Source organism: Myotis brandtii, unplaced genomic scaffold, assembly GCF_000412655.1.
Source record: "Myotis brandtii unplaced genomic scaffold, ASM41265v1 scaffold2623, whole genome shotgun sequence".
Lineage (NCBI taxonomy): Eukaryota > Metazoa > Chordata > Mammalia > Chiroptera > Vespertilionidae > Myotis > Myotis brandtii.
The window spans coordinates 13,987-32,595 of NW_005359986.1; the positions used below are offsets into that span (position 1 = coordinate 13,987).

General features: G+C 42.5%; 1 protein-coding gene across 3 annotated transcripts in view; it reads right to left on the reverse strand.

Annotated features, from left to right (window-relative positions):
* Window positions 1–6,658: 6,658 nt before the first annotated feature.
* LOC102242876 (HLA class II histocompatibility antigen, DQ alpha 2 chain) overlaps window positions 6,659–18,609 on the reverse strand; it is a 117,286-nt gene continuing 105,335 nt past the window's right edge. The window contains exons 1-5 of one of the 3 annotated variants that reach the window (XM_014541122.1): window positions 11,789–11,922; window positions 8,603–8,851; window positions 7,521–7,802; window positions 7,094–7,267; window positions 6,659–6,915 (exon numbers count right to left, since the gene is read on the reverse strand). In XM_014541122.1, coding sequence (XP_014396608.1) covers window positions 7,113–7,267; window positions 7,521–7,802; window positions 8,603–8,851; window positions 11,789–11,870 — 768 coding nt within the window. In that variant the 5' untranslated portion in view covers window positions 11,871–11,922 and the 3' untranslated portion in view covers window positions 6,659–6,915; window positions 7,094–7,112. Of the gene's footprint in view, window positions 6,916–7,093; window positions 7,268–7,520; window positions 7,803–8,602; window positions 8,852–11,788; window positions 11,923–18,609 lie in introns of those variants that run through there. The other 2 variants (XM_014541125.1, XM_014541123.1) reach the window with 2 other exon arrangements.

Genomic DNA, 18,609 nt, shown 5'->3' on the forward strand with positions numbered 1-18,609 from the left:
TACTTTGATTCTTCATGTTTCTTGAAGTTTTGAATTGCTCTCTTTGCATTTGAAGTAGCAGTCACCTCCTTCTGTCTACTCGGTGACTTCAGGAGAGAAATACCTCTCATCAGCCCCAGTAGTGAGGCAGACACTACAAGCTTCTTGCTCCCTCTTATGGCAGAATTTTAAAGCTTCTATCTATTCTCTTACTCCTGCAACACATCAGGCTGGGTGCTGATAGCCTCCCTTTTATTTCCTAAGGGCAAGTCTGAAGCTCAAGTTTGTCTCTCTCCCTGGCCCATGGATTCAGGTTGGATTTCTGTGCTACTGACTAGTTGTCTGACAAAGTTTGCTCTCCCTGTTATAAGCATCTCACACAGAAAGCTAGCCACAGGGTGGGAGTGGTTGGCTGAGGCCCATGAATGTTTAGGGTGTGTGTAGGCCAATTGGAGGGATCTACTAATGAGACATCCAGTGGATTGTAGATGGGCTTCTTGATGAAGTTCATGACATAGTAGGACCAATGTCCCTTCAATGTCCTCCAAAAGTCCCATCTGCCCCTCTCTTAGCTTCTTCCCATCCCTAGTCATAGCTCACCACTCAGTATTCTGAATGAGGTGAGCAAGAAATGGGCCACTTGGGCAGCTGCCTTGGTGGAGGGGTGATGCAGGTAAAGTAAAATTGATCCTCTTTCCCTCTCCAGTGCATCCAAATCATATTTCTTTGCTCCAATGTTGTGCTGGATTCTTTGCTGGAAATCTGGACTTTTTTCAAAGGCTCTCTCATCCGTAGGCGATTGTCAGGACTGTCCTCCAGAGACCCCACGACCACAGCCGAGAGGCTGGAGTTCACAGGCCACTGTAGAGTCAGGGGGACTGAGGTCTGTATGCCTATTACACGATGCATGAGTGGGTAAGAGTCCTCCTAGGTCCCTTGGCATATGATGCTGGATCCCATAGCTCCCACCAAAGCACTCTTGTTTGTGGATGGGTATAATTTGTTATGAAGAGGGAGATATGAACAAGAGACCTCTTTTTCAGTTATGTTTCTGATGTCACTCCCCAAATGCATTCCTATTTCCTGATTAACAACCTCACTTTAGAAGTCATATTCTTAATCAAATTCCAATAATTTGATGAGTAGGTAGATTTTATATCTTTTCATGTCTAACATTATTTTAATCTTACTTCATGCTTGATTGTATTTTAAAAAGGTATATATTTATTAATAGAATATAATTTTCCTTTAGAAATTCAGGCCTTTCTCATTATCTTAATGAAAGAAGTATCTGGCAGTCTGACTTTTTGTCTTTTGTCAGTTTGTTTTGTTTTGTTTTCTCCCCCTGGATATTTTATGATCTTCCTTTAACTCTTGAGGTTCTGAAATTTTTAAATGATGTATTTAGGAATAAGTCCTTTTCATTAATTTTGCTAAATATCTGAAAGTCCCATTCTATGTAAAGAATGAGGTCCTTTTACTGCATCCCATAAGTTAGTGTGTTGTATTTCCATTTTCATTTGTCTCAAGACATTTTATGACTTCCCTTTTGATTTCTTCTTTGACCAACTGGTTGTTCAGGAGTGTGCTGTTTAATTTCCACATATTTGTGAATTTTCCCACCTCCCTTCTGTTTTTGATTTCTAGTTTTATACCATTATAGTTAGAAAAGATAGTTGATGTGATTTCAATCTTCTTATTTTTTAAGACTTGTTTTGTGACCATTATAACATATGCTCTGTCCTGGAGAATGTTCTGTTTGCACTTGAAAAGAATGAGTATTCTGCTGGATGAAATTTCTTTTGGATGAAATTTCTGTATATCTATGTTAGGTCCATAGACTCTAAAGGATAGTTCAGGTAAATTATTTCTTATTGAATTTAATCTTTTTGATATACCCATTGTTCAAAGTCATATATAAATATTTCCCTCTGAAAGTGTAAGTCTTGTAAAGCTGAATGTATTTGTTTTCACATTATGTTAATATACTCAGAACATATAGTATGGTATGTATCACAACACTGGTATTCAATGACTATTTTTGCATTATTGTTTTTTTTAAATATATTTTATTGATTTTTTACAGAGAGGAAGGGAGAGAGATAGAGAGCTAGAAACATCGATGAGAGAGAAACATCGATCAGCTGCCTCCTGCACATCTCCCACTGGGGATGTGCCCGCAACCCAGGTACATGCCCCTGACCGGAATCGAACCTGGGACCCTTCAGTCCCCAGGCCGACGCTCTATCCACTGAGCCACACCGGTTTTGGCGCCTTATTGTTTTAATTAATGAATATATTGACACAGTTTGGGGCTTTGTCTAGCCAATAATAAAGAGAATGTTACTTTGTTTTTCTTTGATTCCTTGTAGCTTACACATTATTTTTTAAAATTGATTTTTAGAGAGAGGAAAGGGGATGGAGGGAGAGAGAGAGAGAGAGAGAAACATGGATGTGAGAGAGCAACTGTGAGAGAGTACATCAATTGGTTGCCTCACACACACACCTGACAAGGGATCAAACCCACCACCTAAGTAGTGCCTTGACTGAGGGATCAAACCCGCAACCATTTGGTGCATGGGATGATGCTCCAACCAACTGAGCCACTTGGCCAGGGCAGCATACACACTGTTTAGGGTTATGTTCCTAAGGTTCTATGGTCTACAGCTGAATTTGGATACTCAGGGTTTCCTAAGTGTGATAAAAATTTGGAAAACCTTCAAAACCAACATATCTTCAAACAGAATGCTTCTCTGCCTATATTTTGGCTTTCTCACTTAAACATTTTTTGTATTATGGACAATTCAACTATATAAAGCAGTAGAGAGAACAGTGCCATGTATCAACAGTCCAGCTTTAACAATGATCAATTCATGGGCAATTTTGTATACCAATTACTTAATATTACATGATCACTGCATTATTTTGAAGTAATCTCAGACATCATATCATTTTTACTCATAATTTATTATGAAAATCTACAGTATAATGTCTTTTTAGAAACATAGCAACCATGTCATTACCACACCTAAAATTAGATAAGTAACTCCTTAAAACAGTAAGTGATTAGTTTTTCTGACTGTCTCAGAAAAATTTTGCAACAGTTGTTTTGTTTGAATGAGTCCAAACAAAGCCTAACATTTAGTTGATATGTTTCTTCAGTTTGTTAAATGTATGGTTTCTCTGTTCTCTAGTCTTCCTTGCAAGCTATTTGCTGAACAAATCGTTGTTTGCCTAGTTCTAAATAGTGGAACTACCCCTATTCTGGATTTTTTTAGTGGCATCCCTGTGATGTCATTTACTATGAAATTGTGCCCTGGGATCCAGAAAGTAATACTAACACCAATAATTAACACCTTTTGACTGCTGATTATGTGCCGTTTGACTTTAAAGTGTTTGATGAGTAAGAAAAAATTTAACCATTCAAAATACCTACTTTTTATGTGGTAAATACAATCATGATATATTTTATGTAATTTAAAAATCATGTTGCCTTTAAGTGGTATGATAGTACATACTAATAAAGTCATACTTTATGTACAAAATCTACAATAATTCAAATAACTCAAAAATTTTCAAGAATCACATAATTCAAAATAATAAGGATTGATTTCCAACTTTGTTTATAGTAATGTTATATGATGACCCTCCTTTTAATTTCCAGTTGATAAAAATAAATGATTGCTCTTATTTTTAGAGTTAATATTGCTATTTTAAAATAACATGAAATTATAAAAAATGAATTCCTTTAATAAAATGCAACTAACAATAAGTTTGTTTTTCCAAGTACTTCATGGGGAAGGAGTCTGAGTAGGGCAGAATTTGTGTATTTCTGTGACACTGGTCATAATGACATTCAATATAACCCTTATATTACTACATACACACACACACACACACACACACACACACACACACACCCCTCCAAAATGTCAAGTTCTTACCTCATGAATCATTGAAATTTAAAACTCTTCTCAGCATTTTTGTGCATTTTCAGGTGACCTATATATTTTTCCTTATCAATATTTTTATTTTATACATTTGGGATCATGATTGCTGATCTTTTGCTCAATGCACTTTACAGTAATTTTAGCAAAATTGAGCAGAAAATACAAATATTTCCCATGTACACCCTGTGCCCTCACAGGCACAGCCTCCTCCATTGTTAAAATTTCCCACCAAAATGGTACATCTGTTACAACTGATGAGCCTACATTGACACATCATTATCACCCAGAGTCTATGGTTTATATGAGGGTTCATTCTTGTTGTTGTACATTAGATGGGTTTGGGCAAAGGTATAATGGCATGTGTGCACCATTATGGTGTCATACAGAATTGCTTTATGGCCCTAAAAATGCTCTGTGCTTTGTTAGTTACACTGTCATGATGTTCTGGTTCTGATTCCCTGCAAGTACTAATTTTAGTGTACATTTTTAATTATTCTCTTACTTCTTCCCAGGTACCTTTTCTCTCTCTCTCTCTTTTTTTATTGTTTTATTGCTAAAAGTATTACAAAGGGTATTACATATGTCTCCTTTTTTCCCCCACCATTGACAATCCCCTGGCCTCCCCTAACCCCCAGTGTCTTATGTCCATTGGTTATGCTTACATGCATGCATATAAGTCCTTCACCTTTTTCTTCTTCCTCTTCTTAAAGGATACCTTTCAGCATTTCGTATAATACTGGTTTAGTGGTGATGAACTCCTTTAGCTTTTCCTTATCTGTGAAGCTCTTTATCTGACCTTCAATTCTGAATGATAGCTTTGCTGGATAAAGTATTCTTGGTTGTAGGTTCTTGGTATTCAGCACTTTGAATATTTCTTGCCATTCCCTTCTGGCCTGCAAAGTTTCTGTTGAGAAATCAGCTGACAGTCGTATGGGTATTCCCTTGTAGGTAATTGAGTCTCTTTCTCTTGCTGCTTTTAAGATTCTCTCTTTGTCTTTTGCTCTTGGCATTTTAATTATGATGTGTCTTGGTGTGGTCCTCTTTGGATTCCTTTTGTTTGGGGTTCTCTGCGCTTCTTGGACCTGTAAGTCCATTTCTTTCACCAGGTGGGGGAAGTTTTCTGCCATTATTTCTTCAAATAGGTTTTCAATATCTTGCTGTCTCTCATCTTCTGGCACCCCTATTATTCTGATGTTGGTACGCTTGAAGCTGTCCCAGAGGCTCCTTACACTATCTTCGTATTTTCGGATTCTTTTTTCATTTTGCTTTTCCGGTTGGGTGTTTTTTGCTTCTTCGCATTTCAAATCTTTGACTTGATTCTTGCGCTCCTCTGGTCTGCTATTGGGTGTCTGTATAATATTCTTTATTTCAGTCCGTGTATGCTTAATTTCTAGTTGGTTCTTTATCATAGCATCGAGGGTCTCATTAGTTTTCGTGACTCTCTCCTCAAGTTTATTGACAGCTTCTAGCACATTTTTGCAAGCCCTCAAAATTGCGATTTTTAGCTCTATATCCTCCATTTCTGTCATGTTTTTTTGTCTCCGCATTTTTTATGCTTTCTTGGTGCACCCCCTAGTGGTCTTTGTGCGCAGTCTTGTTCTAGTTGAGCCTTGATTGTTGTAGTTAATACTAGAGGGATTTGACCACCAGGCCGACTGGCTGTGTGAATCAGCTGTGTCTGCCGCGGAAAACTTCTGTCCTCTGGGGAGGTGCTAATCTAGCCTTTGCCTGAGGCTATCCGGCAAATGGCTCTGCGCAGGGCTTGGGCGGGGCGGGCTCAACAGGGCGGGCGGAGGGAGCCGTTATGGTGCCCTCAGTCCTGTTCCCAGAGGCTCTGCTTCTCAGAACCCCCGGAACCGCTGCAAACCTCGGAGGGAAAGCTGCCTTCCAACTGATGCCAGACACTCCCGCTTCTCCCGTTTGGGTCCGAGTCCCCAGCGATTCGCCCGTATCTGGAGCTCAGAGTCTGAGACTCCCCCCTGACCGAAAACGACAACCGCGCTCTCAGCCACCAGCCCGCTTTGCGCGCGCACCTCCGCACCTGAGTTTTTTCCACACTGCGCCTCCTCTGAGCCTCGGTGTGCTGTTATTTTTCCTTCTAGTTGAAGAGTCTCTCCTCAGCCAGCCTTCCTGTGGTTCTGGGTGATGTCCGTTCCGTCTTTTAGTTGTATTTTTGAAGTGGTTGTTTGCGGCAGCAGTCTCCGGTGTTTACCTATGCCGCCATCTTGGTCTCTCCTCCAGGTAGCTTTTTTTTCTTGAATCTTTCCTACCTCTTCCCAAAAGTAGGCATACATAAAAATATGTTGAATATAACATTCCTTGACTAAAAGTTTATTGGCCATATGGATGGGAGATATCTTTTATTAGAGAGTAAAAGCTAAAGCCACATATTACAACTTTTTGCTCTAGGAGTTCTCTTAGCAACCCCTTCACCAATAATATGTCACTGACTACTCTACCCTATCTGTTCTCTCAGCCTAAGCCAATCTCAACTTCTCTCATTCTAGAGAGGAAAAGAAACCTTCCAATTATTGTATGAAAAGAAATTCATCCATAGCTTCACGTTTGAATCTCCTAAATCATTAAAGGGCTCAAAACACAAAAGTGCCTTTCATATCATGTGATCCATTGCTTTTAATTAATAATGCTTATAACTAGCAAAATTTTTGTCTTTAATTTTCAATTACAGTTGACAGTCAATATTGTTTTATATTAGTTTCAGGTGTACAGCACGGTAGTTAGGCATTTATGTAAAAGATCATGGAATGCTTCACTAATGTGTGTGTCATGCTTACGCAGGGACCATGCTAATCTCAGTGTTGTTCTGATTTTGGTAAATGTGCTGCTGAAGGGAGCACTAGCAAGGTATTTGTACACCATCTTATGGCCCTGCCTGCATATCAAGGTTATTCAAATTCTGTCACCAGCGAATAGTGCCAGGTCACCCAGCATGTTCACTCCTTTGCTCTTAAGATTGGCAACACACCTGCAGTAACAGGACAGACATAAGATTCATAGGTCTCAGGGGCTACTGTGCTATCTTCATGCTATTTCCCAATTCTACTACTACTTTTCAACCACAGTTGTGTCCACAATCTCTTCCCACTCTTCTTCCTCCTGTACTGTGTCTCCCGGTCCCAGCTCTAACAAATGGGAATCCTTACCATCCTTCTGGAGTGTGACTCACAAGGGCCCTTGGTGTCTGGAGGCACCAGCTGGGCGCAGGCCCTGGATAATGAAGACGGTGCCCATGACGATGCCCACGAGGCCCACGGCCAGCCCCAGGGCGCAGACCACTGTCTCCGTCAGCTCTGACATGGGGGCTGGAATCTCGGGCTCTGTGGGAGTGAGGTGATGGAGGTCAGGATGCGGAAGGTTGGCTCACAGCATATGTGCAAGATGGGGTGGGAGGGGTGGTGTTGGTTCTACAAAGACTTGGCTCCAGGTTGAGGGAGAATAATAAAGTCCATCATTAGAAATCCTTGAAGTGTAGAAAACAGGCTTTGGGCCATGAGATTTAGGAGCTAAAAGGGAGAGTGTCTGACATGACAGAGAAAAGAAGGCACCAGAAGGCGTGAGGCTCATACACACCCCAGTGCTTCAGGAGTGGCTGGTCCAGCCCCCAGTGCTCCACCTTGCAGTCATAGACGTCGTCAGCAGAAGGGAGGAAGGTGAGGTAACTGATCTTGAGGAAGGAATGATCCCTCTTGGACAGGAAGCTGGTTTCAGAAACACCCTGTGTGACTGAGTGCCCGTTGCTCAGCCACGAGATGTTGATCACAGGAGGGAAGATGTTGTCCACGGCACAGATGAGGGTGTTGGGCTGGCCCAGCTCCACGGGAGACTTGGGAAACACAGTCACCTCAGGAACCTCTGCGGTGAGGAAACAGCACTGGGTTTAGAATCGTGGGCAGCTCTGCCCTGAGGGTCCCTGCGTCCTGTAGGGGCCTCCCACCAACGTTTCCCCATTGGAGAGAGGAGATGCTCTTGTTCCCTCTGCTTGTGAGCCGCTGTACTTTGCCCGCCCATCATCCCCACGCCCTTCCCTCTGTGGGCCCCTTGTTAGGATGGACGTCTACGGGGACCGTCCTTGAAGGGGTCGAGGATTGCAGTGTGGAAGCAAGAATCTGTATTTCATGGAAATATGTGATTTGTAAGAAGGGAGAGGATGAGGGTTCAGCAAATTCCATGAGAAGATCTGTGACTCCCTGGAAAGGAGACCATTTTATAGAGTGAAGGGAATCTATTCGAAAGAAGAAGGGAGTTTTATATATTTAAATGCCATTTAGCACAGAAAAATCAACCAAAAAAATGAGTTCGTGTGTCACCTCTGACACCCGTGTCATAGGTTCGCCATCACAGCGCTATACACTGCCTACATATCATCCCCAGGCCTTTCATTCTGTGGCCCCTTGTTAGGGTAGGGCGTCTAAGGGACCCGTCCTTGAATGAGTCGAGGATTGCATAGGGGAGCAAGAATCTCTGTATCTTATGGAAATATGTGATTTGTAAGAAGGGAGAGGATGAGGGCTCAGCAAATTCCATGAGAAGATCTGGGACTCCTTGGAAAAGAGAGAATTTTATAGAGTGAAGGGATCTATCTGAGGCAAGAAGGGAGTGAGGCCTGGTATGAAGGGTAGATTCAGTAAAGACACAGGATGGTGGACACATACTGTTGGGAGCAGTGGTAGAGTTGGAGCTTTTAATCAGGATGCCCAGGGTGTAGTTTGCAATAGCCATGTTTCTCAGTGCAACCTGAGGGTCAAAATTTCTAAATTCACTAAACATAGGCAGCTGCCAGATAGTCTCCTTCTTGTCCAGGTTCACGTAGAACTCCTCATCTCCATCAAATTCATGGGTGTACTGGCCCGAGGAACCGTAGTAGTGGTAGACATTTATGCCATAGGCCCCAACGTGGTCAGCTGATGAGTGAGGTGGGAGCAGGGAGGTGCAAAACACAGGAGAGAAAGGATTTCGTTAAACAAAGTGGCAAGAAACGGACATGCAAACATTGTGGGCTGTACTTTCAGCACAGCCCACAGACAATTCCCAGCGCCTGCTCCCTCCCCTGGCTGTCCTGTTAGAATCCAGTTGCCTCTCCACTCTGGCGGTTGCTCCTGTCACAGGACCAGAATTCCACAGGCCTGTTCACTGCTATTCCTGGCCTGCCTAGCTCAGCACCCAGCACCTCGGATTAATACTGAAATGGGCAGAACAAGGAATGAATGAACGACCATGGCCTTAGCTTTCTTTCCCAGAGATTCAGTTTACCTCCCTCTGCTTCATAAGTTTTCTCTCTCAATTTCTCCATCGGTTAATAACACATTCATTGTGGGTCCTCTCCCCTCAGGACCGGCTCAGAATAGAACATTTGCTATAGAAGGATTCCTTCCTCCTTTTATTTTTTTTAACCAACATAAGCACACCTGATATCATTTTTAAAAAATTGCCTCTATTTTAGGGACTAAGAAAGAGCAGGATAAGGGCAGTGAAAATATCACAAAACACATAAAAAGTAAACAATGCTTCTAAGGTCTTTGTTTTTTTTTTTTGTTTTGTTTTGTTAATCCTCACCTGAGGATATTTTTTCCATTGATTTTTTTTTTTTTTAAGACAGAGTGGGAGGGAGGAAGGTGGGAGAAAGATAGAGAGAGAGAAACCTCTTAGACCAATTGGTTGCCTCTCGCAGGTGGCTCTGGGGATTGAACCTGCAACTCAGGTACCTGCCCTTGACCAAGAATCAAACTGATGACCTTTCCATGGGCATGTCACCACTCTAACCACTGAGCCACAAGCCAGGGCTAAGGTCTCTGCTTTGTAACAGGGTGGTCCTTAGAGGAGAGCACCTGGTTTCCTTTGAAATGAAACTGGAAACTTCATTAGACTTTGGATTTCTGTCATTTCCCACCCTCTGCTTTTCTTGAAGGACGTTACTAAGCCTCTCCTTTTTCTGACTCAACACTTACCTTGTAGAGGACTCAACAAAAACTCTGGCCCTCATCCCCACCCAGCATGATCCCCTTGGCTGGCCACTCAAAACCTCCTTGTCCTTGTAATGAACCTTCTTGATTCCATTTCAAACATGAATATATGTGATTATCCTTTTCATCTGCACGGGTCCTGGCTGCACGCTGCTGCTGACAGACATCACTGCGCCAGCTGGAACTACTCACTTTCAGTTACAGCCTCGCTAGGCCCATTGTCCTGCACAGCAGTGGCCCTGCACTGGGCACCATGTTGTCCCCATCGCTAACTGAGCTCCCTCCAGTGGCAGATGGCACATCTCTTTATCTGAGTCCCAGCACTGAGCTCCTGGTGCTCAAACTGTGTAGCAAATGCCAACACTGTTCTCCAGGATGACAGAGATTTGGGGAAGACTGACAGACAAGAAGGTAGCAGCATCCTGTGAAAGTTAGACTCAGTGGTGATGGCTGCATTATGACTCCTGAGCCCTAAGCACTGTTGTTAGGTGGGGCCTTTACTTTTCCATAAAAATATTAAAAAATAATATTTTATGACCATGTTGCTACAATGGCAAATATAATCAAGGCTAAATTAAAATAGTTTTTACTACCCTAAAAGTTCATTTTTTCTTCTAATTTTAAAAGAAAGTAAAACATTTTCATGGGTCCCTACAGGCATCATGGGCTCTTGGCCCTGTGCCCACAGTGGGAGATATGTCAAGCCGGACCAGGGCACTCTGCAGTGACATTGAGAAAAGGGGACTGAGACGTGCCCTGGAGAAGCAGGCGAAAGTTTCCTGCAAAACCAAGAAAGCCTGGGGGCAGCCATGGTTAATAACGTCGCTGAAGATCAGGGTAACCTCCAGTTCACTTCCCCTTTGAACTACAGTGCTTGGTTTTTCTACTTTGCTTTTACAAACCCACTCTTCATGCCAATAAAACAACAGAAAAAGAGACAGAGATGGATCCTAAAAGAAAGGAGGGTAAAGGAATGACGAAGACAGGGTGGAAAGGTGAGCAACAGAGGTGGAGGGGCTCAGGGGAACAAACCCTGATTGGTCGCCCAATCTTCCTCTTACAGAGCTTCCTTAGATGTGGTGAAGGACAGGCCGTATGAGGCTAATATAATTTAATTCACCAAGTTTTCACCATAACTTTCTCAATTTTAAAATAAAAGTAAAGATATTCCCTGCTTTGTTAATGAAAAATTATACAGCTAGACCTGTAATAGTAGTAATTTTAAATATTGGCATTACTTGGGAAGCACACCTAATACCTATTTTACTTGATTTTCTGTAAGGTGACGCATAAGCGGTAACTGAGGTTAAATGAAAACCACGTGATAAAATGACTTGTCTGAAGGCCCTCACTGGGCTGCTTACCCACTCCCCACCCGTGCCAGTTCTCAGCTTGGAAATGTATGTGAATCTGAGACAAAGCAAAGAACCCTTCTTTATATCTACATAGAACACATAATTCATGAAACTCTTTACCCCAAGGTAAACTACAGGAGAACTATTCATAAAGCTCCAAAAGTTGTTCAGAAAAATTTGGGAGCAATAATTCATGAATTTTAGCAACAGAACATCCATTTGTGAAAACACCCCTAATCTCTGAGGCAATCATGCATGAATGCCATAGAGCCTCTGGGCTATATTCATGGATCCAACATTAGAACCAGGATGATGGCCGTGGTGCAGTGTGCAACAGCTCAGGTAGCAGAGACTGGATGGGGACTCTGGTTTCCCACAGGAGGAAGGACCATAATTGTTGGATCTGCTTAATATTGAGGATGCCTTTGAGGAATTGCTACTGTTTCTATGCAAATCTCTATCTTTTTTACCCTCCAATTCTGTTTTCCAGTCCAGTCCCCACGTGGAGCAGTGGAGCACTCACCCACAATGTCTTCACCTCCACAGCGACTCAGCACAGTGGTCAGGGCGACGAGGGCCCAAATCAGGGCTCTGTTTAGGGCCATCCTCTTCTCAAGGTGGTCTCAGCAGTTGCTGCTCTGAGTTGTAGAGCAATGGGAGGACCAAGCTGAGGAAGAAATCTGTAACACCCAAACCAAACCCTGCAGGTCAGGTTCTAGCCAATCAGAAACCTCCCCTGTGATGACACCTCAGTTGCCGGCTGAAGAGTGTGTACCAGGAGGCCTGGGAAATCGCCAGGTTCTGAGGTTCTGATGCAGCGTCCATTCTGAGTGGACCTGAGGGAATTCTCCATGAAAGGAGGGAAGGTATGAAATAAGAATCTCCTCTCCTGGGTGTGCCTGCTGGTTCTCACAGACCTAAATAACCAGAACATGGACATTGTCTGAGCCACAAAAACAGCCAAGCACACCTCTCTCCTGGGTAACGTGAATGACTGCTGCTCCTTTTTATTATTTTTTTAATTGATTGATGAGAGAGAAAGAAAGAGAGAGAGAGAGAGAGAGACATCCATTTGTTGTTCCACGTATTTACACTTTCATTGGTTGCTTCTTGTATGTGACCTGAGACTGAACCCGCAACCTTGGCATATCCATAGGAGGCTACCCGGCCAGAGCTGACTGCTGCTTCTCTACCAATTAGAGCTCTAGCTTCAGTATCGCCTTCCTTCCTTCCAGGTAAAATGTATTAAGATGCCCAATTATAGAACTACCCACCCCAGCACCCACTTCCTAAAAGAATCCCATTAAGGACAAAGTCTCTATTTTTCAAATCCTTTCCAAGATCACCTACAAGCCCAAACCCTGAGGTTAAGGATCAGCTTTATGTGTCAGCTAGGTTATAGTCCCCAGATAGTCAATCAAACGTTGATATCTTGTAGATGTGACTAAAGCCCACAACCCATTGACTGAGTGATAGAGGTCATGCTGCATAATGTGACTGAGCTGGATCCGTCAGCTAAAGAATCCCAGGCACAGAGTGAGGCTTCCCTGAGGGAGTGGATTCCGCTCTGGGCTGCAGCTTGGGCTGTGCTGAGAGTTCCAGCTGCCCCTCCTGACAGTGGTCTGCCCTGTGGATCTTGGACTTGCCCAGTTCCCCACAACTGTGTAAACTAGTCCTGCAATAATTCTCTGAATAGACGTCTCCTCTTGATTTTGCTTCTTTGGTTCAACACTCTCTGACTGAGATGCCTCACAATTCCCCAAAGTGAGTGTCTCCCTCACTGCGATGACACAACAACAGCTTGTTCACCAACAGGTGTGCTCCCCGTGGCCTTTGGCTGGGGGCATTGACTGCACCCCGTTAGGTTGTTGTGGGTATATACACATACTGCACTTGGAACGAATTCCTAGGACTCCTTAAATGTACCTGTCATGCTCTAATACCAGTCCTATTTTATCAGGAGGGCCCTGCAGCAGAGAGGTGAGGTGCCCAGTCTCACACAGCTGGTAAGTGGCAGAGATAAAATGTCATGAGGCAAGCCATGTGGCTTTGCTGGGGAGGGGTCTCCTTCTGCGTGGATTCAGAATCCAGTGTCCTAAAATAATTAGGATAGATATTTGAACCTATAGGTGGCCTTATCATTTTCTGGGGGGCCTGCTGTTGCGAATCAAGAGCTTCTACTTGAGTCTGGCTGGCATGGCTCAGTGATTGAGTGTTGAACTATGAACCAGGAGGTCACGGTTAGATTTCCAGTCGGGACACATGCTGGGGCTGCAGGCTCCATGCCCAGTGAGAGGCGTATAGGATGCAGCCAATCAATGATTCTCTCTCATCATTGTTTCTATCTCTTTCTCCCTCTCCCTTCCTCTCTGAAATCAATAAAAATATATTAAAAATTATTTAGACACTACTCAGGTTTGTTGTAATTAACACTTATAACAGTCTCTAAAAACCTGTACATTTTCAAATTCTTTAGTTCTGACTTCCAGCTACTTTGCCCCAATACAACCCTGCTTATGAAGCATTGGAGCGTCTACTTTAAAGGCCAAGACCTCCACCATTGCAGTCATTAAAGATGCTTCACGAGAAGGCAGAGCCCAGAGAAGCAAAGTACAGGGAAGATGGGCTTTGTAATCAAATAACCAAGCACTCAGCACAGCTTCTGATTTCATCTGCTGCATCAGCCTGGGCAAATCCTTAAAATACAGGAGGCTTAGGGTTCTTTCCTAGAAATGGGGTGAAAACTCTGATAATTACTATGATGACATGAAACTATAATATTTACAAATAATAAGGTTTGAATATAGTACAGTGCCTGGCACATGGCAAGTATTCCCAGATGAGAACTACTATATAATAACAAATATCAATAAAGATAATGGTATGAGAACATCATGCCTAGGCCAGCGACAGCCCATAAGTTCTCCCTCATGCATTGGGCCTCCTTTCTGTGGCAGTCATGCCTGTGGGCTACAGAAGCCCTGGAAATCACAGGAAATAGGATTTCTTTGAAGAGGGTGGCATCAGGCAGATGTTTCTATGGAACAATCTACTCCAAAAGTTAATGGTTTTCTCCTGGTTCTGTAAGAGTAAAGTGTGCTGGGCCCATTCGGGCAGTCTTCATGCTGTGGGCTGGGCTCAGGTGCCCTCAGGTGGGCTCCCTCACATGTCTGCAGCCTCAAGTGGTTGAGCTGGGGCTGCCGGGCCTCCCTCCATGTGGGTTTGTTATCCAGCAGGCTGAGTGAGGCTCATTCAGAAGGTGCTGGAAGGCTCCCTGGTGCAGGGCCTCTTAAGCCTAACCTAGAACCCACAGCAATGCTTCCACTCCCTCCTGTTAATCAAAGCAAGTCCTGCACCAGCTCAGATCAGGGGGAGCTTAACAGACTGCAAAGTATTCGTGGCTGTTTTTGCAATTTGCACAGGGTTCTCTGGGTTTTGAGTGGATGTAAATGGGTTTGGTGTGTGAGAGTTGGAGTGCCTCCATATCTGGCATGGATCTTACTGGCCTTTCTGTTTCCATTTCTCTTTATCCCCATGGAAAGCACAGCACAGCTTTCTCAAGGAAGCTGAACTCAGGTCTGCTGAGCTCCAGTGTGCACAACGTGCTCTCACATGAAGGTCTTCCATGGTCTTCCAGCTGCAAATACAGAAGCTGGGAGAACTGTAGGTCATTGGCTACCTTGTTGTGATGCAAAGGCCTGTGTTGTGATGTCCAGTCACATGGCCCCTCACAAGGATCAAGTTAAAAAAGCAGATGGGCCTTGCAAAGACAGTGATTCTGATATTTAATAATATAATTCCTACTAGCTCTTCTGTTTTTTAAAATTTAAATTATTTATTGTTTAATGTATTACATATGTCTCCTTCCCCCTCCCCCCATTGACCTCTCCCTGGCTGCTCCCACCCTCCAGCATATCCCCTCCCCACTACTGTCTGTGTCCATTGGTTATGCATATACTAGTATGCATGCATACAAGTCCTTTGGTTGATCTCTTACTCCCTCGACCCAACCCTCACCAACCTTCCCTCTGCAGTTTGAATGTTAGTTCGATGCTTCTATGACTTGACTCTGGATCTATTTTTGTTCATTAGTTTAAGTTGTTAATTATATTCCACAAATGAATGAGATCATGTGATATTTATCTTTCTCTGACTGGCTTATTTTGCATAGCATAATGCTCTCCATGTCCATCCATGCTGTTGCAAATGGTAAGAATTCCTTCTTTTTAACAGCAGCATAGTATTCCATTGTGTAGATGTACCACAATTGTTTAACCCCCTCATCTGCTGATGGGCACTTAGGCTGTTTCCAAATCTTAGCTTTGTAAATTGTGCTGCTATGTATGAACATAGGGGTGCATATATCCTTTCTGATTGGTGTTTCTGTTTTCTTGGGATATATTCCTAGAAGTGGGATCACCGGATCAAATAGGAGTTCCATTTTTAGCTTTCTGAGGAAACTCCATACTGTTCTCCATAGTGGCTGCACCAGTCTGCATTCCCACCAGCAATAAAGGAGTGTTCCTTTTTCTCCACATCCTCGTCAGCACTTGTCGTTTGTTGATTTGCTGATGATAGCCATTCTGACAGGTGTGAGATGGTACCTCATTGTCGTTTTGATTTGCATCTCTCGGATGATTAGTGACTTTGAGCATGTTTCATATGTCTCTTGGTCTGTATGTCCACTTTCGAAAAGTGTCTACTTAGGACCTTTGCCCATTTTTTGATTGATTGTTTATCTTCCTTTTGTTAAGTTGTATGAGTTCCCTATAAATTTTGGAGATTAAACCCTTATCGGATATAACATTGGCAAATATGTTCTCTCATGCAGTGGGCTCCCTGTTTTGTTGATGGTTTCTTTCTCTGTGCAGAAGCTTTTTATTTTGATGTGGTCCCATTTGTTTATTTTCTCCTTAGTTTCCATTGCCCTAGGAGCTGCATTGGTAAAGATATTGTTATGACATATATCTGATATTTTGCTGCCTATGGATTCTTCTAAGTTTTTTTTATGGTTTCCTGTCTTACATTTAAGTCCTTTATCCATTTTTAGTTTTATTTTTGTGTATGGTGTAAGTTGGTGGTCTCGTTTCATTTTTTTTTGCATGTATCTGTCCAATTTTCCCAACACCATATGTCTGTTCTAGTGACAGTACCAGGCAGTTTTGGGAACAGTGGCTTTGTAATATAGCTTTATTTCTGGTATTGTGATCCCTCCAACCTGTTTCTCAGTATTGCTGTGGCTACTTGGGGTCTTTTTTTATTCCATATGAATTTTTGGAGAGTTTGGTCTAGGTCTGTGAAATGTGCCTTTGGTATTTTAATAGGGATTGCATGGAATCTATAGATTGCTTTGGATAGTATGGACATTTTAATGATGGTAATTCTACCTCCATGAACATGGTACATTCTTCCATTTGTTTTTGTCTTCCTCTATCTCTTTTTTTCAACATCCTGTAGTTTTCTGAGTACAGGTCTTTTACCTCCTTAGTTAGGTCTATTCCTAGGTATCTTAATTTTTTGTTGTAATGATAAATGGGATTTTTTTTTTTTTAGTTTCTCTTTCTGTGAGTTCATTGTTGGTGTATAAAAAAGTCATAGATTTCTAGGTGTTAATTTTGTGTGCTGCCACATTGCCAAATTCATTTTTTAGGTCTAGTAGTTTTTTTGATAGAATCTTTAGGGTTTTCTATGTATCATATCATGTCATCTGCAAATAATGAGAGTTTTATTTCTTCTTTTCCAATTTGGATGCCTTTTATCTCTTCTTTTTGTCTGATTTGTATGGCTAGCACTTCCAGTACTATGTTGAATAGGAGTGGATAAAGTGGGTATCCCTGTCTTGTTCCTGTTCTTAGGTGAAATGGTTTTAGTTTTTGCTCATTGAGTATGATGTTGGCTGTATGTTTGTCATAGAAGATTCTTATTATGTTGAGGTATGATCCCTCTATTCCCACTTTGCTGAGAGTTTTTATCAAGAAAGGTTGTTGCATTTTGTCAAATGCTTTTTCTACAATTGATATGATTATGTGATTTTTGTCTCTCAATTTGTTTATGTGATGTATAATGTTTATTGATTTGTGGAATTGCACCAGTCTTGCATCCCTGGAATAAATCCCTCTTGGTAATGGTGTATGAATTTCTAATGTATTGCTGGATCCGATTTGCTAGAATTTTGTTGAGGATTTTAGCATCTATGTTCATCAGAGATATTGGCCTTAATTCTCTTTCTTTGTAGTGTCTTTATTTGGTTTTGGGATTAGAGTAATTCTGGATTCATAGAAAGAGCTTGGAAGTGTGCCTTCCTCTTGAATTTTCTTGGAATAGTCTGAGGATAGGTTTTAGTTCTTCTTTGACCATTTGCCTGCCATAAGCGTCTATTGACCAACTTTAAAATCATTTTTTTCGTGAGAAATTTCAACTGAAGATATTCAAGAACACCCAAATTGTGAGTAATATATTTATTTTTATAATATTGATTGTGAATTGTTTTTTTTAATTAAATTCAAAATATCGTGGCATGTGGGCATGGATAGTTTCTGTTTGGATGCGTGGCAGTTAACTGGTTGAATGTTTGGTAAAACTTCCCTGTGAAGCCGTCTGGACCAGGGCTTTTGTTTGCTGGAAGTTTTTTGATTATGGTTTCAATTTCATTGTTAGTTATCAGTCTATTCAGGTTTTTTGATTCGTCCTGACTGAGTTTTGGAAGACTGTATTTTTCTAGGAATATGTCCATTTTGGCTAGGTTGTCCAATATGTTGGAGTAGAGTTGTTCATAGTATTTTTTATAATCATTTGTATGTCTGTGGGGGCGGTTGTTACTTCACCTCTTTCATAGCTGATTTTGTTTATTTGGGTCCTCTCTCTTTGCTTCTTGGTGAGCCTGCTAGAGGTTCATCAATCTTGTTTACCCTTTCAAAGCACCAGCTCTTGTTTTTATTGATCTTTAGTATTTTTTGTCTCTATGTCATTTATTTTGTCTCTGATCTTTTTATAAAAATACTAGAAGCCTGGTGCACAAAAATTTGTGCACTGGCAGGGTGGGGTGTCCCTCAGCCCAACCTGTGCCCTCTCACAGTCTGGGACCCCTCGGGAGATAACCACCTGCTGGCTTAGGCCCGCTCCCCTGGTAGCAGATGGCATGCCCAATCCCACGGTGTCTGCCCCATTTCTCCCGGTCACAGATGGCAGGCCCGGATCCAGCGCTGGGTCTGGGGGTCGCTCAGATAGTACTGACACCTGCCCCACTCTGCACACGGCAGGCCCAGATACAGCGCTGGGGCGGGCAGCGGCTGAGGATCTCGCTGCCACCCACCCTGCCCGCCCTGGGCAGCACAGCACAGGCCT